The sequence below is a fragment of the Pristis pectinata genome, chromosome 38 (assembly GCF_009764475.1).
Source record: "Pristis pectinata isolate sPriPec2 chromosome 38, sPriPec2.1.pri, whole genome shotgun sequence".
Taxonomy (NCBI): Eukaryota; Metazoa; Chordata; class Chondrichthyes; order Rhinopristiformes; family Pristidae; genus Pristis; species Pristis pectinata.
This window is the reverse complement of record NC_067441.1, coordinates 7,848,064-7,871,209: the sequence shown is the minus strand read 5'-3', so window position 1 is coordinate 7,871,209 and position 23,146 is coordinate 7,848,064. Positions and strand designations below refer to the sequence as shown.

The following is a 23,146-nucleotide window of genomic DNA, read 5'->3' as shown; positions in this document are numbered from 1 at the left end:
ACTCTATGACCCTATTCCAGCTCTTTGAAAGAGCTCTCCAGTTAGTCCTCTCCACCTGCCCTGGCTCTCCCTTAAAATTTTAACTGTTAAAACTCCCCTTCATCTTTCATGCTGTAAGAATGTACCAGCAGGCTCAAGAACAGTTTCTACCCCGCTGTTATAAGACTCTTGGACGGTCCCCTAGTACAATAAGATGCACACTTGACCTCACAATCTACCTCATTGTGGCCCTTGCACCTTACTGTCTGCCTGCACTGCACTTTCTCTGTAGCTGTGACACTTTATTCTGCATTCTGTTATTGTGTTCCTTCGTACTACCTCACGGCACCAGATGATCTGTCTGGATGGCATGCAAAACAAAGTTTTTCATCGTACCTCAGTACGTGACAATAATAAACCGATTTTTGTTACATGTACTGAGATACAGTGAAAAGCTTTTGTTTTGCATGCCATCCAGACAGATCATTCCGTACATAAGTAGGCAGTAAAAAGAAAACAGAATGCAGAATATGGACATAGCGCAGTACAGGCCCTTCGGCCCACAATGTTGTGCCGACATTTTATCCTGCTCTAAGATCCATCTAACCCTTCCCTCCCACATAGCCCTCCACTTCTCTATCATTCATGTGCCTAACAATTATGAACTTATGGCAAAGGTTTAAGAACACTTCCCTTGCCCTCCTCAGGGACAGAATTTTATGACTTGATAGAGATCTTGTGAAGAGTAGTGATTGAGAGATTCGGGTAGGTGCAATCAACCAACGTAAAGAAATCACTTGTGGGCAAAGATAATATAGTGTTACAGTTACAGAGAAAGTGCAGTGCAGGAAGACAATAAGGTGCAAGGGCCACGACGAGGTAGATTGGGAGATCAAGAGTTCATCTGTTGGGAGGTCCATTCAAGAGTCTGATAACAGCGGATGGAAGCTGTCCTTGAGCCTGGTGGTACGTGCTCTCAGGCTTTTGTATCAACTCCCAGTCTGGTAGAAACTGGGGGGAGTTGGCGGGAATGTAGAGAGAATGGGTTCTGGGGGAAATAAAATGGTGAATGGCATTGCCCTGTGAGCCAGGATAGACTTGACAGGCTGAATGGCCTCCTATGTTGGAAGGGAATGGGTGAACCCTGGAGTGACGAGTGAGGTGTGGGCAACTGGGTTCGTTACTAAGGAGGAAGCAGGAGACATAAGACTGCAGATGCTAGAATTTGGAGTAACGTACCAAAAGCTGGAGGAACTCGATGGGTCAGGCAGCATCTGTGGAGGGAGATGGACAGGGGACGTTTCGGTTCAAGACCACACGAAGCGTCTCGACCCAAAACTTCGACTGCCCATTCCCCTCCATATAAGCTGCCTGACCCGCTGAGTTCCTCCAGCTTTTGGTGTGTTGTGAAGGGAGGAAAGCTGCCCTCTCGGTGGGACCCCTGTCCTACTAGGAGATGTGCTGCTGCTTTCTCTCATACCTGCACACAGCCCTCCACCGGGAACCCGGGTGGGAGGTCAGGACCCGCGGGGGGCTACAGACACCAGAACATTCGGACAGGTTTTAACACTTTCCTCTTGGCTCCTCCACCCCCACCCCCCAACCAGTTGCCAGAGTCAGCGACCTCCCTCCCGCCTCGCCTCCCAGCAGAGACGGCCGAGATCAACCAGGGCGACCTGACGGATGCGCTCATTGACACCGAGCGCTGCCACAGGGACTCGGCTGACGGGTCAGGTAAGCGCAGCGAGGGTGGGAACGGGACAACCTCGGGGTCCGAGCACCCGCTGTTCGGCCGTGTATGTGCATCAGTGTGCACCTGGGAAACAGTGTGAGCAAGTTCGTGCTCGGATGAGTGTACCTTAGCATGGGCGAGCCGTGCGTTAATGTGGGTGACCCGTGTTAGCTTGGGCGAGCCATGCGTTAGCGTGGGTGAGCCGTGTTAGCATGCATCAGAGCGGGCGTGAATGAACGTGCGTTTGAGTGAGGGTGCAGATGAGCGCATTAGAGGGCGCGGATCATTGTGCATTTGAGGGTGCGGATCAGCGCGCGTTTGAGGGCATGGGTGAGCGCGCGCGTTTGCGATGGGCGCAGGAGTGAGCATGTGCTTGTGGATAAGTACGTGGGACCTAGTGCCTGTCTGAATGAGTGAGTGTTTGTGAATGATGAAACATTGAGGTAATGTGATGCTTACGTTCCTAGACTAGAGGAGTTGTAGACCACGTTCAGAGACACGAGTTCAGCTCACATCGTTGCAGCTGCCGAGTGTAAACCCAAGTCTTTAAACAAAACTGGAATCTTAACCAAAATGGCCAGTGGCAGTAGGTGACCCTGAAACCACTAGGTTGTTGTAAAAACCCACTGGGTTTTTTTTATTAAAGTAAGTTTGCCATCCTTAACCTGGACTGGCCTCAACGTGACTCCGGACCAACCAACCTGATCAGTTCTTACCTGCCTCCTGTTCAAGGGCAAAGAGGGGTCGGCAATAAATGCTGGCAGTATCCACATTCTGTCTGCGTGTGTGTGTGTCTGTGTGTTTGTGTGTCTGTATCTGTGTGTGTGTGTGTGTGTCTGTGTGTCTGTGTGCGTGTGTGTCTGTATCTGTGTGCGTGTATGTGTGTGTTTGTGTGTCTGTATCTGTGTGTGTGTGTGTTTGTGTGTCTGTATCTGTGTGTGTGTGTGTCTGTGTGCGTGTGTGTGTGTTTGTGTGTCTGTGTCTGTGTGTGTGTCTGTATCTGTGTGTGTGTCTGTATCTGTATCTGTGTGCGCGTATGTGTGTGTGTCTGTATCTGTGCGCGTGTGTGTGTCTGTATCTGTGCGCGTGTGTGTGTCTGTATCTGTGCGCGCGTGTGTGTGTCTGTATCTGTGTGCGCGTGTGTGTGTCTGTATCTGTGTGCGCGTGTGTGTGCGTGTGTGTCTGTATCTGTGTGTGTGTCTGTATCTGTGTGTGTGTGTGTGTCTGTATCTGTGTGCGCGTGTGTGCGTGCGTGTCTGTATCTGTGTGTGTGTGTGTGTGTGTGTGTGTGTGTAAGAGAAAATCAGTGGGCTTATGTCGGCCCAGGAAGGGGAAGGGATGAGTTCAGTGAGATCTGACAGAGGAGCCCGTATCGACCCCAAGGAGCTGCTGCGGGAACAGTCTGAGCACGCGTTGGTGAACGTTTGTGTGACGGAGGGACTATTTTTACGTTGACCTGGAATGGTGGTGGAGGCAGATTTAATCTCAACTTTCAAGAGGGACGTGGGCAATGAACAGAAAAGGAGCAGAGCCAAGTTCAGGGCGGAGGTGGAAAGGCATAAGTACTGGGACTATTTGGGTAGCTCTTTCAGAAATGCAGCTCATCCAAATTTACCAGCATGCTGCCTGGATTAGAGGGCATGAGCGAGAAGAAGAGGTTGAACAAACTTGGGTTGTTTTCTCCAGAGCGGCGGAGGCTGAGGGGAGAGGTTTATAAGATTATGAGAGGCACAGATAGAGTAGACAGCCGGTATCTTATTCCCAGGGTCGAAATGGCTAATACATTTAAGGTGATAAAGGGGTAAGTTAAAAGGAGATGTGCGGGGCAAGTTTTTTTACACAGGGAGCGGTGGGTACCTGGAACGGGCTGCCAGGGGTAGGGGTGGAGGCAGATACGATAGAGGGGTTTAAGAGGCTGTTAGATAGGAACCTGGATGTGCAGAGAATGGAGGAATGTGGAACATTATGCAGGCAAAAGGGATTAGTTTACTTTGGTGTTTTGTTAGTTAGTCACAACATTGTGGGCCAAAGGGCCTGTTCCTGTACTGCTCTATGTTAACGTGTCTGGGACCGCACTCTTCTCCTGTCTGCAGGTGGGATGCCCTTGCTGCGCCAGGATTCACCTGTGTCCGTCTATCTCTTCCCGGGTGAGAACAACCAGGACAAGCCCCCGGCGCAGCCACCCCCGGCGGTCGACAGGCTGGACGTGTACCCCTCTGAGGGGAGCGAGGCGGAGAGCGACTCGACGGACAACGACGAGTTCTGCATCCTGGACGCGCCAGGCATGGGGATTCCGGTGAGCCTGCCCTCCAAACCCCACGGGACAGCCCACTGGACCCGAGACAGGGATAGAACAGAGCGACTCACTGTCCAAGTCACCTTGGCCAGCATGGGAGTTAGGCCGAAGGGCCTGTTTCCATTGCTCTATGACTCAACCTATTGTCATTGGAGTTGGACGGGACAGAAACAGGCCCTTTGGCCCATCGAGCCCATGCCAACCATCAAGTATCTACACTAATCCCATTCGCCAGCACTTGCTCTGCCTTCTCTGCCTTGGTGGTTTGAGTGCTCGTCTGGATTCATCTTAAACGCCGTGAGGGCCTCTGCCTCCACCACCCCTCTCAGGCAGTGCGTTCCGGATTCCAACCCCGCCCTGAGGGGATAAAATTCCTCCTCCGACCCTCTCTGAACTGCTCAAGTAAAACTCCAGCAGCACGCAAGAAGCTGGAGGAACTCAGCGGGTCGGGCAGCGTCTGTGGAGGGAAATGGACGCTGGACGTTTCGGGTTGAGACCCTTCACCAGGAGACCGCCTCGACCCGAAACGTCGACTGTCCATTTCCCTCCATAGATGCTGCCCGACCCGCTGAGTTCCTCCAACTCCAGATTTCCAGCATCTGCAGCCTCTTGTGTCTCCAGAGTAAAACTCCAATCATCCAGCCTCCCTCTCGAGACCTTGGCGCTGGACTAGCAGGGTCTACCTGACAGAGGTGTCGAAAATTAATGAGAAACATAGGGTGGATAGTCAGAATCGTTTTCCTGTGGTAGGGATATCAAAAGAGGGTGTTGGTTTAAGGTGAGAGGAAGGGGTTTTAAAGGTGTTTTTTGCTTTGTGCAGAGAGCGATTGGTGTCTGGAACGTGCTGCCAGAGGAGGTAGTGGAATCAGATACAATCACCATGTTAAAGGGACATTTAGACAGGCACCTACATAGGCAAGGCATCGATAGATACGGGCCTAATGCGGGCAGTGTAGATGGGCAAAAAGGTCAGTGTAGATGTAGAGGGCCGAAGGGCCTGTTTCTGTGCTGTATGACTCTTTGATCCTCTTCCATGCTACTGGGTGGTGCTCTCAAACACACTTGTTTCACTTTTTCTTATGTTACACGGTAGTATAATAAACTTTCCAGTGAACATAGAACACTACAGCACGGTACAGGCCCTTCGGCCCACGATGTTGTGCCGACATTTTATCCTGCTCTAAGATCTATCTGACCCTTCCCTCCCACGTAGCCCTCCATTTCTCTATCATTCATGTGTCTATCTAAGAGTCGCTTAAATGTCCCTAATGTATCTGCCCCCACAACCTCTGCCGGCAGTGCGTTCCACGCACCCACCACTCTGTGTGTAAAACAAAAACTTACCCCTGACATCCCCCTTATACCTTCCTCCAATCACATAATTATGTCCCCTCATGTTAGCCATTTTCTCCCTGGGGAAAAGTCTCTGACTGTCCACTCAATCTATGCCTCTTATCATCTTGTACACCTCTATCAAGTCACCTCTCATCCTCCTCCTCTCCAAAGAGAAAAGCCCGAGCTCACTCAGCCTATCCTCATAAGACATGCTCTCCAATCCAGGCAGCATCCTGGTAAATCTCCTCTGCACCCTCTCTAAAGCTTCCACATCCTTCTTATAATGAGGCTACCAGAACTGAACACAATACTCCAAGTGTGGTCTAAACAGAGTTATATAGAGCTGCAACATTACCTCGCGGCTCTTGCACTCAATACCCCGACTAATGAAGGCCAACCCACCATACGCCTTCTTAACAATCCTATCGACCTGTGGGGAAACCTTGCTGCCAAGAGTCCTGCCATTAACCTTGTATTCTGCCTTCAAATTCGATCTTCCAAAGTGTATCACGTCATGCTTTTCCAGGTTGGACTCCATCTGCCACTTCTCAGCCCAGCTCTGCATTCTATCAATGTCCTGTTGTAACCTACAGCAACCTCTGTACTGTCCACAATACCGCCAACCTTCATGTCATCTGCAAACTTACTAATCCACATCCTCATCCAAGTCATTTATAAAAATCACAAAGAACAGGGGTCCCAGAACAGATCCCCGCAGAACACCACTGGTCACCGACCTCCAGGCAGAATACGCTCCGTCTACAACCACCCTCTGTCTTCTATGGGTGAGCCAATTCTGAATCCACGCAGCCAAGTTTCCCTGGATCCCATGCCTCCTGACTTTCTGAATGAGCCTTCCATGAGGAACTTTATCAAACGCCGTACTAAAATCCACGTACACCACATCCACTGCTCGAACTTCATCAATGTGCTTTGTCACATCCTCAAAGAATTCAGTCAGGCTCGTGAGGCACGACCTGCCCCTCACAAAGTTATGCTGACTGTCCCTAATCAGCCTATGGTTCTCCAAATGCCCATAAATCCTGTCTCTAAGAATCTTCTTCAGTAATTTGCCCATCACTGAAGTAAGGCACACTGGCCTGTAATTCCCAGGGTTATCCCTACTCCCTTTCTTGAACAAAGGAACAACATTTGCCACCCTCCAATCATCTGGCACTACTCCTGTGGCCAGTGACGACACAAGGATCATCACCAAAGGCGCAGCAATCTCTTCTCTGGCTTCCCGTAATAACCTTGGATATATCCCATCCGGCACTGGTGAATTATCTATCCTAATGTTTTTCAAAAGTTCCAGCACATCCTCTTTCCTCGTGTCGACATGCCCGAGCGTATCAGCCTGTTGTACGCCATCCTCACAAATGTCAAGGTCTCTCTCACGGGTGAATACTGAAGCAAAGTGTTCATTAAGGACCTCCCCTACCTCTTCCGACTCCAGGCACATGCTTCCTCTTTTATCCCTGATCGGTCCTACCCTCACTCTAGTCATCCTCCTATTCTTCACATACGTGTAGAATGCCTTGGGGTTTTCCTTAATCCTACTCGCCAAGGCCTTCTTGTGCCCCCTTCTAACTCTCCTAAGTACATTCTAATGCTCCCTCCTACCTTGTAATTCTCCAGAGCCCTGTCTGATCCTTGCTCTCTAAACCTTAGGTAAGCTGCTTTCTTCCTCTTGACAAGATGTTCCATGTCTCTTGCCGACCACGGTTCCTTCACTCTACCATCCTTACCCTGCCTCAATGGGACAAACCTATCCAGAATCCCATGCAAGTACTCCCTAAACAACCTCCACATTTCTGTTGTGCACTTCCCTAAGAACATACGTTCTCAATTTACCCTCCCAAGTTCCTTCCTAATAGCCTCATAATTCCCCCTCCCCCAATTAAATCCTTTGCTATATCGTCTGCTCCTATCCCTCTCCAAGGCTCTGGTAAAGATCAAGGAGTTATGGTCACTGTCTCCAAAATGCTCTCCCACCGAGAGATCTGAAACCTGATCCGGCTCATTGCCCAGTACCAGGTCCAGAATAGGCTCTCCTCCAGTCGGCAAGTTTAAGGGGTGCGGAATATATACCAGTAGCCGGCCGCAAACTCGACAATGTCCCTGACCCCTGGTGCTCTGGATCCTACACCCGGCCGCACCCTGGATCCCCACCTCGCGTTCCGGATAACAAGTGAACCAGGTGCCAATCCATCAGGATTTTCAAACAATCGGATGCCGTGTTTTTGGAGTTTTACCGTACCCCTCACCCATACACCTAACACCCTATAGTTACCCCTTACCCGTACACCTAACGCCCTGTAGTTACCCCTCACCCATACACCAACGCCCTATAGTTACCCCTTACCCGTACACCTAACGCCCTGTAGTTACCCCTCACCCATACACCAACGCCCTATAGTTACCCCTTACCCGTACACCTAACGCCCTGTAGTTACCCCTCACCCATACACCAACGCCCTATAGTTACCCCTTACCCGTACACCTAACGCCCTGTAGTTACCCCTCACCCATACACCAACGCCCTATAGTTACCCCTTACCCGTACACCTAATGCCCTATAGTTACCCCTTACCCATACACCTCACTCCCTATAGTTTCAGACCCCTCTGCTACAGGGAGAAGTTTCCCACTGTCTACCCTCTCTATGCTCCATATAGACCTCATTGAGATCCCTCCTCAGCCTTTCCCTCCTAACTGAAGCACTCCATCCCAGACATCATCCTGGTGAGAGAAAATCACAAAAAACTGCAGATGCTAGAAGTCTGAAATAAAAATAGAAAATACCGGAAACACTCTGTAGGTGAACTCTGGTGAAATTTTCTCTGCAGCCACCCACGCCCTTCCTATAGAACTGTAGTCAGGCTGTGGCCTAACCTATGTTCTATAAAGTTGAACTGTCCCTCTCTGCTCTGCTATTTCTGTACCCCAGATGATGTTTAATATTGTCACGTGTACCAAGACACAGTGAAAAGCTTTTGTCTGTGTGCCATCAGGACAGATCGTTCCATACTTAAGTACATTGAGGTAGTACAAAGGAAAACAGAATGCAGAATATAGTGTTACAGTTACAGAGAAAGCGCAGTGCTGGTAGACAAATAAAGTGCAAGGGCCGTGACGAGGTAAACTGGGAGATCAAGAGTTCACCCTTAGTGTAAGAGTGGTCCATTCAAGAGTCTGATAACAGCGGGATAGAAGCTGTCCTTGAGCCTGGTGGTACTTGCTCTCAGGCTTTTGTATCTTCTGCCCGATGGGAGGGGGGAGAAGAGAGAACGACCAGGGTGGGGAGGGGTCCTTGATTATGTCGGCTGCTTTCCCGAGGCAGCGGGAAGTGTAGACGGAGTCAACGGAGGGGAGGCTGGTTTGTGTGACAGACTGGGCTGTGTCCACAACTCTCTGCAATTTCTTGCGGTCCCGGGCAGAGCAGTTGCCGTACCAAGCTGTGATGCATCCGGATAGGATGCTTATTGTGGTGCGTCTGTAAAAATTACTTAGAGTTATCCTGTACGCCTCCTTCACCAGCTTATCTACCTGTTCTCTGGAGGGTTTTGTAATTATGAAATAGATCTTGGAGCAGATGTAGAGATGGTGTGAGGGAGACCAGAATGTGGCTGTGCTTATAAGGCAAACACTACTAAATCCACTCAGGAGGACCCCCTACATCTAGGGAGGACATTGTGTCCACTTCCAGAGAGAGTGGTTGGGTGACACACATGCATCCGTGTAAGGGGAATCTGGATAAACACAGGACAAAGAATGTGAGGAGGGGTAAGAGAAGGCTTGTGTGGACCTGTGGTATCAAAATTCATGGGGACTGCTGGTCAGATAAAACTCTCAGCTTGTAATTATAAGGCCAATGAATGTGATCTTTCGCTCCTCCTCAGTCCACCGATCACCGCGGGCTCCTGTCTCACCACTCCCCTTCTCTCTACACCGGCCATCTCCCCTCTCCACTCTCAGTCCTGATGCAGGGTTTCAACCCGAAACGTCGACAGTTCCTCGCCCCACCCCCACAGATGCTGCTCGACCCGCTGAGTTCCTCCTCCTGATTGTTTGTTGGTCCAGATTCCAGCATCTGCAAACTCTTGTGCTGCTAGTTGGCATGTTGGATATAAGCCTTTCACGTAACCACAGAGAGAAAAACAAGGGACTTCTCTACAGTGTCCTGGGACAATATTTATCCCTTGACCAACGTCACCAAAGCTGAATTATCACGTTGCTGTCTGTGGGAGTTCTCTGCACCTGAATTGCTGCAGTGGATCCACCTCCAAAGGAATCAGTTAAAGCACTTTGGGGGTGTCTGACTCTGAAAGAGGCTGCATGTGCGTTCATTCTGCTGTTACCTGGGCAACCCAGTGGACAGAGCAAGATCCCACAACTAACCAGAACAGTCGGATACCAATGAGAAGAAAGCAGGGAAAGAGCAGAGAGGACAGAGCGGGGTGGTTAACAGGGTCCCACACAAGCTAGAGGGGGTTGGTTGCATGTCAAAAACCTGGGCAGGACATACACGGTGAATGGCAGGGCCCAGGGGACTGCTGTAGAAGAGGGAGACCCAAGTGTACAGGTACATGGTTCCCTGGAAGTGGTAGACAGGGTGGTGAAGAAGGCATATGGCACACTTGTCTCCATCGGCCAGGGCACTGAGTGCAAGGGTTGGGACGTCATGTTGTACCTGTTGGTGGTGGGACTGCACTTGGACTATTGTGTGCAGCTGTGGTTGTCCAGCTACAGGAAGGACGTCATTAAACTAGAGGGGGAGCAGGAAAGATTCACGAGCATGTTGCCGGGACTGGAGGGCTTGAGCTATAAGGCGAGGCTGGACGGGCTGGGACTGTTTTCCCCAGGGTATTAGTGGCTGAGGGGTGACCTTATGGAGGTTTATCAAATCATGAGGGGTGTAGATAAAGGTGGATGATCACAGTCTTTTCCCCAGGGTAGGGGAGTCTAGAACTAGAGGGCATGGGTTTGTGAGAGGCGAAAAGGGTCCTGAGGGGCAACATTTTCACACAGAGGGTGGTGGGTGTGTGGATCAGGCTGCCAGAGGAAGTGGTTAAAGGCAGATACAATTACAACGTTTAAGGGACACTTGGACAGGTACATGGATAGGAAGGGTTTGGAGGGATAGGGGCCAAATGGGACCAGCTCAGGAAGGTGCTTTGGTCAGCATGGAAGAGTTGGGCTGAAGGGACTGGTTCTGTGCTGTATGACTCTATGACTAAGAGCTATGACTTTCGATCTTGTGCGCTTGATGGACTAGATACACATCAGCATCCTTTACTGTCCAGCTAACTGTTGACACTATGACTAAGAGCTATGACTTTCGATCTTGTGCGCTTGATGGACTAGATACACATCAGCATCCTTTACTGTCCAGCTAACTGTGTATGTGTGCACGCACGCATGCGCGGATGTACATGCATGTGTGTGTGCGTGCGTGTGTGCGCATGCATGGATGTGTGCATCCATGGATGTGTGCACGTGTGTTTGCGTGTGTGTGCGCGCGCGTGCATTTGTGCCAGCACATATTCAGAGACTTGTTTGCTTTCTTTCAAGCCCAAAGACGGAGAGCCGGTTGTCTCCAAGCTGACAGACGACTGCATCACGATCAAGGACGGTTACTTCTCCCGACCCATCGGCAGCACGGACCTGCTGAAGGCACCGGCCCGGTTCCCCGTCCCCGACACCCGCATCATGCTGAGGGAAATCTCCGTGGTCTGGCATCTGTATGGAGGAAGGGACTTCGGCCCATTTCGCCCTTCTTCCATCCACTCGCATTCCCCCAGGTAGGTACCAGCGGAGGGTCCGAACTGCTCCCTCCTGATGCAGGGTCTCGACCCAAAATGTCAGCTCATCGGGTGCTGAAGCCTTCATCCGTGCTTTGGTGAGGTGACCCCAACTCCCCATTCCTAGCTGGTCGCTCTCATTCACGTCTACAAACTTGTGACCATCCAAGGCTCTCTCGTCTGCTCTGCGTTTGCTCCTCCACAGTGGGTCTCAGTGCTTTAATTTTAAATTTCTCATCCTCGTAACCAAATTGCTCCATGGTTTCTATAAAGGTGTGATCTCCAGTCCTGTAACTGTCCGAGATCCCGACGCTCCCCTGTTCCTGGTCCACACATCACACAACACCACTGGTGACTGTCTTCAGCTGCCTGGCCCCGAAGCTCTGGACTTCCCTCCCTATCTCTCCACCTCGCCTTCCTCCTCAGACCCTGCCTTACTATTTCCCCCTGGAGTCAGTTTTCTGCTTGCTCACACTTTATGGGGAATTTTGCTATGTTAAAAGCTGTAGTAGCAAAGGACGTAGCAGGAGGTGAGGGTGACTTGCAGTAGGCAGTGTTGTAGACAGCGAAGGTGGTTATCAGGATTTACAGGAGGATCTTAGTCAGCTGGGTAAGGGGGCCAAGGAATGGCAAATGCAGTTTAATTCAGCTAAGTGCAAGGTGTTGCATTTTGAGAAGTCAAGCCAGGGTAGGAGTTTCACAGTGAACGGTGGGGCCCTAGGGGGTGTTGTAGAACAGAGGGACCCAGGAGTACATGTACATAGTTCCCTGAAAGTAGCGTCACAGGTAGACAGGGTGGTGAAGAAGGTGTTTGGCATGGCGGCCTTCATCAGTCAGGGCACTGAGTATAGATGCTGGGACACAAGAGATTCTGTAGATGCTGGAATCTGGAGCAATACACAAAAAGTGCTGGAGGAACTCAGCAGGTCAGGCAGCATCCGTGGACGTAAATAAACAGTCGACGTTTCGGGCCGAGACCCTTCATCAGGACTGGAGAGGAAGAGGGCAGAAGCCGGAATAAGGGGGAGGGGGGAGGAGTACACGCAGGCAGGGGACATGAGTTCAGATGATAGGCGAGTCCAGGTGAGAGGGGGAAGGTTGTTGGGATGTTAAGTTGCAGTTGTACAAGATGTTGGTGAGGGCACACGTGGAGTACTGTGTTCGGTTTTGGTCACCCTGCTATGGGAAAGATGCCATTAAGCTTGAATGAGTGCAGAGGAGATTTACAAGGATGTTGCCAGAACTGAGGGACTGAGTTATAGGGAGAGATTGGGCAGGCTGGGACTTGAAGGAGTGTAGGAGACTGAGGGGTGATCTTGTAGAGGTGAATAAAATCATGAGGGGCATAGACAGGGTGAATGCACATAGTCTTTTCCCCAGGGTTGGGGAATCAAGAACTAAAGGGGACAGGTTTAATGTGAAAAGGAGAGGGATTTAATAGGAACCTGAGGGGCAACTTTTGCCACACAGGGTGGTGCGTGTATGGAACGAGCTGCCAGAGGAAATGGTTTGAAGCAGGTATAATATCAACATTTAAAAGACACTTGGACAGGTACGTGGATAGGAAAGGTTTAGAGGGATATGGGTCAAACGTAGGCAACTGGGACTGGCTTAGATGGGGCATCTTGGTCGACATGGACGAGTTGGGCCGAAGGGCCTGTTTCCGTGCTGGGTGACTCTATGACTTTGGGAGAGCATCGTGGTAATAGTGACTTCTCCCCGTCTGCTACAGGATGAAGCCGGTGGTCGTCAGCGCGAGGAGCTCGCCGTCTCGCTCCGCCTTCCCCAATAGGCCACAGAACACGTGGAGGACGCAGGGAGGCTCGGGAAGGAACCACGAGATCCTCATGGAGATACAGCTCACCAAGGTAGCCCCAACATCTGCTGAACTCCCAAAAGAACGGGTACCATGGCCCTATAATCCCCCTACTTGCTGAGGCATGCACCTGGCTATTCAACAGTGTCAGCATCATAGGTACTGCAGGATTAGCAGTAGTGACCCTAGCCAATGGCCAGTGACTTCTTACAGATGTGGCCACCACTGTCAAGGAATCAGAGCCAATGGTGTCACTCCCAATTGATGAGAGAAGCCAAGACCCAAGGTTCAAACGCGAGGCCCTCACTGGTCTGTGTGGCCTGGCTATCGATCTAACAGAACGCTTCAACTCCTGAGGGAGAACAGTACAGCACAGGAACAGGCCCTTCGGCCCACAATGTTGTGCCGACCATGATGCCAACATGCTAAATCTCCTCTACCTGCACATGATCCATATCCCTCCATTCCCCCCCTGCATATTCATGTGTCTCTTAAACCCCTCTATCGTATCTGCCTCCACCCCCACCCCTGGCAACCTGTTCCAGGCACCCACCGCTCTCTGTGTAAAACAAAACTTGCCCCACACATCTCCTTTAAACTCCCCCCCTCTCACTTTAAGTGCATGAGCTGAAGCCAGTCTATGTTTGGGCCTTACTGCAGGGATCTGAGCATGTAATCCAGGACTCTCCCCATGCATTATGGATGAAGATGTCGTCTGTTGGATGAGGTCTACCGTTGAGCTCCCTGCTATAGAGGTGTACAGGCCTTTCGGCCGACCATCAAGCTCCCAATCCCATTTTCCAGCACTCGGTCTGTACCCTCCTGTGCCTTGGCATTTCAAGTGCTTGACCAGATACTTGGCAAATGTTGTCAGGGTGTCTGCCTCCACCACCCCCTCGCGCAGTGCGTTGCAGGTTCCATCCCCCCCACCTTTGGGAGAGACAAAAAGTTCTTCAGATTCCTTATAAACCTCCTGCCCTTAACCCTCAACCATGGTGAAAAGTTACCTGTCAACCCCCCTGGGGATGGACGGTTTGGGCTGAAGGGCCTGTCTCCGTGCTGTATTATTCTATAATAAGATAAGATATCTGGGTGGCACGGTAGCGTAGTGGTTAGCGCAACGCTATTACAGCGCCAGCAATCAGGGTTCGATTCCCGTCGCTGTCTGTAAGGAGCTTGTACGTTCTCCCCGTGTCTGCGTGGGTTTCCGCCGGGTGCTCCGGTTTCCTCCCACATTCTAAAGATGTACGGGTAGGTTAATTTGGGGATTAAAATGGGCAGCGCGGACTCGTTGGGCTGGAAGGGCCTGTTACCACGCTGTAAATAAAATTTAATTTAATTTAACAAGTACATCAAAACACACAGTGAAATGCATCTTTTGCATAGAGTGTTCTGGGGGCAGCCCGTAAGTGTCACCACGCTTCCGGCACCAACATAGCATGCCCATGACTTCCTAACCCATACATCTTCGGAATGTGGGAGGAAACCCACACAGACACACGGGGAGAACGTACAAACTCCTCACAGACAGTGGCTGGAATTGAACCTGGGTCGCTGGCGTTGTAAAGTGTTACACTCACCGCTACACTACCGTGCCTACCCTTTTACAAACCCAGATGCAAGGTTGATCTGCTTCAGAATAGGTTCAAGTTGGGAGCAGGTTTATTGACATAAGTGTACGTACATAAATGCCATGAAAATTAGCTTTTTGCATCAGCAGCACAGTCCACTACAAAATGTTAACAAACTTAAATTAACAAATTATACGTAACTCGCACAACAAAATAAACATAGCCACACTAGCGCAGGTTGAGAGAGAGAGTCCGAGATAGTGTTAGGGTTTCTGGTATTGGTTGATGCACCGAGGTACAGTGAAAAACTTGTCTTGCATACCGATCGTACAGGTCAATTCATTACACAGTGCAGTTGCATTGAGTTAGTACAGAGTGCATTGAGGTAGTACAGGTAAAAACAATAACAGTACAGAGTAAAGTGTCACAGCTACAGAGAAAGTGCAGTGCAATAAGGTGCAAGGTCACAACAAGATAGATCATGAGGTCATAGTCCATGTCATCGTGTAAGGGAACCATTCAATAGTCTTATCACAGTGGGGTAGAAGCTGTCCTTAAGTATGGTGGTACGTGCCCTCGGGCTGTATCTTCTACCCGATGGAAGAGGAGAGAAGAGAGAATGACCCGGGTGGGTGGGGTCTTTGATTATGCTGGCTGTTTCACCAAGACAGCGCGAGGTAAAGACAGAGTCCAAGGAGGGGAGGCTGGTGTCTGTCATGTGATGGGCCGTGTCCATAACTCTCTGCAGTTTCTTGCAGTCCTGGGCAGAGCAGTTGCCATACCAAGCCGTGATGCATCCAGACAGGATGCTTTCTATGGTACATCGATAAAAGTTGGTGAGAGTCAAAGGGGACATACCAGATTTCTTTAGCCTCTGTGGGTTCGAGAGCCTGACGGCAGTGGGGAAGAAGCTGTTGTTGAACCTTGAGGTGTGGTTCTTCAGGATCCTGTACCTCCTGCATCGAGAAGAGGGTACATCCCGGATGGTGGGGTTTTAAAAGGGGCTCTGAAGGACAAGTTTTACTACACAGAGCAGTTGGAATCTGGAAGTCGCTGCCAGGGTTGGTGGTGGAATCAGATACAATCTCCACATCTAAGAGACATTTAGACAGTAGGCAAGGCATGGAACGATACAGAGCTAATGCGGGCAAATGGGATTACTGTAGATGAGCAGAAAGGTCAGCATGGATGTGGTGGGCCGAAGGGCCTGTTTCTGTGCTGTACGAGTCTATGAAGTAGGACAGCATCCGACCCCAACCCAATGAGACACCCAACTGCTCGGGCTTGGGTCCGGTAACTGGGCTGCGGTGGAGGAGCGGGGAGAGCACAGATGTGGCAAAGAATTGTTGAGCTGTCCCTCCCGCTTTCTGCCTAGGTGAGCTTCCAGCACGAGACATACCCAGTCCCGGCCGCCACGCTGGAGAAAGGCCCAGCCGAAGCCCATGCTCCCGAGCTGGAGGAGCAGCCCATCGCCCGGCAGGTCTTCATTGTCCAAGAGCTGGAGATCCGTGACCGGCTGGCCTCTTCCCAGATCAACAAGTTCCTCTACCTGTACACCAGTGAGAAGATGCCCCGGAGGGCCCACTCCAACATGGTACGCAACGCAGGCGGCCGCGTTTGAATAGCGGCCTTTTTGACGATCTTGATGGTTTTGTAGGTCTGTCCGGCCCACTCCTGCTCCTTGGGATCTCGCTTTGCCGCGGCCTTTTCCCCAAAGAGTCACGTCAGCTAGACGCAGATAAAAGCTCCATTGGAGAGATCTCACAGGAGAAGAAAGAGGTGGTTTATTTAAGAGAATTACAGAGCTTATTTACAATAAAAGTGCGTTGGGGTTTTAACAGGAGCAACATCCAAGAGGGTGGAAAATCTGCCTGTACGGGGGGTGCCTTAAAGGCAAAGCCTGTCTGGGTCTGTCGAAGGCAAACTGGGTTTGACAGAAAGCAAACTGCTGGAGAAACTCAGCGGGTCAGTCAGCATCTGTGGAGGGAGATGGACAGGCAACATTTCGGCTGGAGACCCTTCATCTGGACTGAAAGATAGAGAGGGGAGATAGCTGGTGTGGGGAGGTGAGGGGGAAGGGGTGGGCCAGGGGCTGGCAGGTGATGGGTGGATCCAGGTGAGGTGGTGATAGGTAGATGGAGGAGGGGAGGGTGGGAGTGGTGACAGAGGTGATTGGTGGAGGGCTGCAGATGGTGGGATCCTAAAGGTGGAGTATGGAACCGAATACGGGAGGTGGGGAGGGCGGATGGGAACAGTGGGAGGGGTGTGCGGGTGATGGGCAGATCGAGGAGGGGAAGAAACGGGGTGATGGGGAGCTGGGGTGGGTGTAGGAGGGACTGGATGGATCAGGAGGAGGGAGAAAAACCTGGCTGACAAACCTGGTTAAGTCTTTCAATGAGATAACAGAGATGGTTGAAGGGGTTAATGTGCCAGTTGTCATATTCATTGACCTTCTAGAGGTGTATAAAATCATGAGGGGCATAGATAGGGTGAATGCACACAGTCCTTCTTCCCCAGGGAAAGGGAACCCAAAACTAGAGGGCATGGGTTTAAGGCGAGAGGGGAAAAGATTTAAAAGGGACATGAGGGGCAACTTCTTAACGCAGAAGTTGGTGCTTATATGGAACGAGCTGCCAGTGGAAGTAGTTGAGGCAGGTACAATAACAACACCTAAAAGACGTTTGGGGAAGTATACAGATAGGAAAGGTTTGGAGGGATACGGGCCAAATGCAGGCAAATGGGACCAGCTGAGATGGGTACCTTGGTTGGCATGGACGAGTTGGCACATGGAGCAGACTCGATGGGCTGAATGGCCTAATTCTGCTCCTTATGGAGTTGAGCTGAAGGGCCTGTTTCCGTGCTGTAGAACCTGATGACTCTCATGAATGTTCAGTAGGTGTTTGGTAAAGTCCCTTGAAAAGTTTGGTCAGCAAGATCGAAACTCATGGAATAAAAGGATGAGAAATTGGCTTCGCAGAAAAAATGTGTCAGAGAGGAGGGGGATTTAGTTCTTCCCTGAGGTTATTACAGTAGATATTGACTTGGAAATAAGTGTCCATGGTAAAACTGACCAAATATTTGGAAGTGTGGGGGGGAGTGAGGAGGGTAGTGATGAACCGCAGAGGGCTGGTGGATTGGGCAGTCACGTGGCAGATGGAATTTAACACGGGTGTGATGTGACATCAAGAGGTCGGACAGTACAGACTAAGTTGTCCATTGCCGACGGGTGCAAGGGAACAGAGGGTCCTCCACATGCATCTCAATCCTTGAAGCTGGCAGGACGCATTGAGAGAGCAGTCAGTGGATTCTGGGCTTCATAAATAGGGGCAGAGGGGACAAAGCTGGGGGTTAGGTCAAACCTGGATGAAACACTGATGGGGCCACCGCTGGGTTATTGTGTCCAATCCTGGCCCCTGCACTTCAGGAGGTGAAGTTCCTTGGAAATGGTTTCGGGCTGAGGGGTTTCAGTTTTAAGGGTGGACTAATTTGTATTTGGGGCAGTGATGCACCCTCGTTCCCACACTGTGCGGAGCAGTGATCCACTCCAGGGTGTTTGCTGGTTGCTGCAGCTCGCTGTAGCAGTCCAGCGGGATACTGTATGTGTTGGGGAGGGGAAGGGAAGGAGGTTTCACTGCAACAGCGCTGGAGTAATTGTGCCAATGTGTACTGTGTGTTACAGCTGACAATTAAAGCCCTCCACGTCAGGCCAGAGTCGGGGCTTGGTGGCCCTGAATGCTGCCTGCGAGTCTCTCTCATGCCGTTACGCCTCAATATTGACCAGGTTAGTGGCTGAAACACACTGAAAATCTCTCTGTCGCTCCTTCCCTCCGTCACCCTCTCTCCCCTCGTTTACCGGCACTCCATCACCTCCACTCCTCTCCTTCACCGGCACTCTGTCACCTCTGCTCCCCCCGCTGACCGTCACTCTGCCCCCACTCCCCTCGCTCGCCGTCACTCTGCCCCCACTCCCCTCGCTGACCGTCACTCATTGCCGCCATTCCCCCCGCTGACCGTCACTCATTGCCCCCACTCCCCTCGCTGACCATCACTCTGTCACTCCCACTCCCCTCACTGACCATCACTGTCACTCCCACTCCCCTCGCTGGCCGTCACTCTGCTCTCACTCCCCTCGCTGACCGTCACTCCCACTCCCCCTGCTGACCGTCACCCATTGCCCCCACTCCCCTCGCTGATCATCAGTCACTCCCACTCCCCTCGCTGGCCGTCACTCCGCCCTCACTCTCCTCGCTGACTGTCACTCCCATCCCCTCATTGACCTTCACTGTCACTCCTACTCCCCTCGCTGGCCATCCCTCTCACTCCTACTCCCCTCGCTGACCGTCACTCCACCCTCACTCCCCTCACTGACCGTCACTCCGCCCCCACTCCCCTCGCTGACCGTCAGTCTGTCACTCCCACTCCCCTCGCTGACCGTCACTCTGCCCTCACTCCCCTCTGGCCATCGTCCCTCCTCTTCGCTGCCGTTTGGTGGATGGACTCGAGGACGAGAGGTGTTTGTGGAGTCCCTTTGGGAAAATTTGAATGCAAGCCCAGAGACGCCCGTCTGTCCAACGTTCAGTGTGCCTTGAGCACTTCCCACCCCTCTGCCCAACAGCTTTTAACTGTGGGAGGGGCCGTTCTTTCCGCTGCACACTCATTGCCACTGTTGCACGGATTGTGTTACCCGACGCATCAGTGGCAGTGTCCCTCACCGACCTGCAGACTGCCATTCCCAAACCACCCAGGCCTCTGTCGACCCCATACGCCGAGCGATGCCTCCGGCTGCAAACAGTCAGCGGGTCGAGCAGCATCTGTGAGGGGAAAGGCATTGTCAGAGTTCCCTCGCCTCCTGGCGCAGCCAGCCCGTCATCCTTCACCCCCTCCTCGGGCTCCTGTCCCCCTCTCTTTATCCCGGCCGTCTCCCCTCTGCACTCTCTGTTCTGGAACGTCGACAATCCCTCACCCCCCACAGATGCTGCTCGACCCGCTGAGTTCCTCCAGCAGATTGTGTGTTGCTCCAGATTCCAGCGTCTGCTGTCTCCTGTGTCTCAACTTTATCTCCAGTCTCTTCACAGCTGCATCTGCCACCTTCGCACAGCCATTGAACCACTGTCTTCGCCCCTCGACAGCACAGTCCCCCTCCCCTCCTCTCGTTTCATTTTAGCCCTAAAGGAAATTCGGCATGTCCCCAATAACCCCCACCAATTTTTACTGATGCACCGTAAAAAGCATCCTATCTGGTTGCATCACGGCTTGGTACGGCAACTGCTCTGCCTAGGACCGCAAGAAACTTCAGAGAGTTGTGAACACAGCCTAGTCCGTCATGCAAATCAGCCTCCCCTCCTTGGACTCTGTCTACACTTCCCGCTGCCTCGGGAAAGCAGCCGACATAATCAAAGACACCACCCGCCCCGGACATTCTCTCTTCTCCCTCCTCCCATCGGGCAGAAGATACAAAAGCCTGAAAGCACGTACCACCAGGCTCAAGGACAGCTTCTACCCCTCTGTTATAAGACTTGAAAGGACCTCTCATACGTTAATGATGAACTCTTGACCTCCCAGTTTACCTCGTCATGGCCCTTGCACCTTATTGTCTGCCTGCACTGCACTTTCTCTGTAACACTACATTAACGTAGAACATTACAGCACAGTACAGGCCCTTCAGCCCACAATGTTGTGCCAACATTTTATCCTGCTCTAATCTCTATCTAACCCTTCCCTCCCACATAGCCCCCCATTTCTCCATCATTCATGTGTCTATGTAAGTGTCTTAAATGTCCCTAATGTATCTGCCCCCATCACCTCTGCCGGCAGTGCGTTCCACGCACCCACCACTTTCTGTGTAAAAAAAAACTTACCCTGACATCCCCTTTATACCTTCCTCCAGTCACAAAATTATGTCCCCTCATGTTAGCTATTGTCGCCCTGGGAAAAAGTCTCTGACTGTCCACTCGATTGATGCCTCTTGTCATCTTGTACACCTCTATCAAGTCACCTCTCATCCTCCTCCTCTCCAAAGAGAAGAGCCCTAGCTCACTCAACCTATCCTCATATTTTGAATTCTTTTATTGCTTTTCCCTTTGTACTACCTCAATGTGCTTTTGTTTTGAAATGATCCGTATGGACGGCATGCAAAACAAAGTTTTTCACTGTACCTCAGTACATGTGACAATAGTAAACCATTTACCAATTCCCCCACGCTGTGCACCTCCAGCCTTCATGAATTAGAAGACCCTTTGCATCAGTGTGCTTGAGGGCAGGTAGACCACAAGCGTGTGACAGTGGGAACTGAATCCTGCCCTTGGTCTCCAGGGGGACAGGTGCACCACGGTAATCACCGCTCTGGTCCTGGCTGCCTGTTAATTTTATTCTCTTCCCTCTCCCTGCTCAGGATGCCTTATTCTTCCTGAAGGACTTCTTCACAAGTTTTGCAACTGGAATTAATCCCGTTGTTCCCATCGATTCAGCAGCAGAAGGTAGGAAGGTTGGGCATGACGGCTGCTTCGATGCTGGCGTTGAGGTCAAGTGTTCTACACCGTTAACCCTGGGGCTTGCCTGCCCTCTGAACCGGACGTCAAACATTGTTTCTGGGAGGAAATTGGTACTCATAGAGATATACAACACGGATCAGTCCCTTCACCCCAACTGGTCCAATGCCAACCAAGTTATTTTCCTGAGCTAATCTCATTTGCCTGTGTTTGACCCATATCCCTCGAAACCTTTCCCATCCATGTACCTGTCTTTTAAACATTGTAATTGTACCCGCCTCAACCACTTCCTCTGGCAGCTCGTTCCACACACCCACCACTCTCTGCATGAAAAAGTTATCCCTCAGGTCCCCTGTAAATCTTTCCCCTCTCACCTTAAAGCCATGCCCTCTAGTTTTAGACTCCCCCACCCTGAGGGGAATAGACTGTGACCGTCCACCTTATCTGCACCCCCCATGGTTTTATAAACCTCTATAAGGTCACCCCTCAGCCTCCTTCGCTCCAGGGAAAACAGTCCCGGCCTGTCCAGTCCCTCCTTATAACTCAAGCCCTCCGGTCCCCGTAACACCCTCGTGAATCTTTCCTGCCCCCTCTCCAGCTGAATGACATCCTTCCTAATGGGCGACCAGAACTGTTCACAATATTCCAGGTGCAGTCTCACAAATATCTTGTACGACCGTCCGGGGCTGATATTTCTCCTCAACAAAAGGAATTATCTCACCTGCTGACTCGTCTGCTGTGTGCGGGACTTCTACCGTGTCTCGCCGACCACGGTTGCCCTCGGCACAATGGCCCAGCGGGCAGAGCCGCTGCCTCACAGCACCGATGACCCGGGTTCGATCTTGACCTCCGGTGCTGTGTGTGTGTATGTCTGTGTGTGGAGTTTGCACGTTCTCCCTGTGACCGCATGGGTTTCCCCTGGGTGCTCCGGTTCCCTCCCGCATCCCAACGACGTGTGGGGTCGGTGGGTTAATTGTCCCTCGGTGTGTGGGTGAGGGGTAGAACCTGGGGGAGTTGATGGGAACGTGGGGAGAATAAAATGGGATTGAAGTAAATGGATGGTTGATGGTCAGCAGGAACTCAGTGGGCCGAAGGGCCTGTTTCCGTGAGGTGTGTCTCTATAACTCTACGTTGACCATCGTAGGGGAAGGTCATTCATCAGCTGTGGACGTTCCGGGAGTTGGCCGGGGTTTAATCATTCTTATTTTCTAGGTGACTTTCACAAATAACTTGTGCCTTCTCTGCTCTCTCCTGCAGCCAAACCCGAGCCCGGCCAGAGGGCGAGTGGAGTCTTTGAGGCTGATTCCGTTGGCAGGGACGCAGAACCTTGTCAGGGCGGGCTCGAGTTGCCCGAGATGACGGCCTCGATGGAGACCACCTTAAGCGAGCACAGTTCCTCGTCCACTGCCTCTTCCTCCGAGCAGCCAATTTATTTCAGGTGTACTGCTGGCCACGTGCCTTGGGGAATCTCCTTGACTGTTTCTGGTTCAGATTGTTGCTTGTGGTGGATCAAAGCTGGCTCAGTGGCACAGCGGGTAGAGCCGTTGCCTCTCAGCTCCAGAGACCCGGGTTCGATCCCGACCTCCGGCGCTGTGTGTGTGTGGAGTTTGCACGTTCCCCTTGTAGACGCGTGGGTTTCCCCCGGGTGCTCCGGTTCCCTCCTGCATCCCAACTAGACGTTCCAGTTCGAGACTGGAATGTTTCAGTTACAAGCAGAGGCTGGATTGGCCGGGTTGGTTTCCTTGGAGAGGAGGCAGCAGAGGGGGGAGCCTGGTAAAGGTGGACAGAATCAGAGGGACATAGATGAGGTAGATTGTGAGACACTTTTCCCCATCTAAAACCAGAGGGTATAGATGAGGGGTAAGAGGGTTAGGAGGCGTATGAGGAAGAACTTTGTTCACCCAGAGGGGGGCTGGAATCTGGAACACTCTCCCTGTGAAGGTGTTTAATAATGAAGGCTGCAGGCTGGCTGCTGCTAAATGGGATAAGTATAGGTCGACACTCGATGGCAGGCGTGGACATGGTGGGTCGAACGGTCTGCTTCTGTGTTGGGTGACTCCATAATCTAGCTTTCCATTGGAAACGTTGCTCTTGTGTCTGTTTCCACCATCGTCCCGGGAAAACG

The 23,146-nt window shown here is 51.6% G+C and overlaps 1 protein-coding gene across 1 annotated transcript in view; it reads left to right on the top strand.

Annotated features, from left to right (window-relative positions):
- Window positions 1-23,146, top strand: part of LOC127586934 (autophagy-related protein 2 homolog A-like) — a 180,832-nt gene that overhangs the window by 118,428 nt on the left and 39,258 nt on the right. The window contains 8 exon segments of the mRNA XM_052044963.1: window positions 1,587-1,713; window positions 3,805-4,007; window positions 10,917-11,146; window positions 12,879-13,014; window positions 15,909-16,127; window positions 18,213-18,314; window positions 20,925-21,009; window positions 22,279-22,459. Of these exon segments, the coding sequence (XP_051900923.1) occupies window positions 1,587-1,713; window positions 3,805-4,007; window positions 10,917-11,146; window positions 12,879-13,014; window positions 15,909-16,127; window positions 18,213-18,314; window positions 20,925-21,009; window positions 22,279-22,459 (1,283 nt within the window).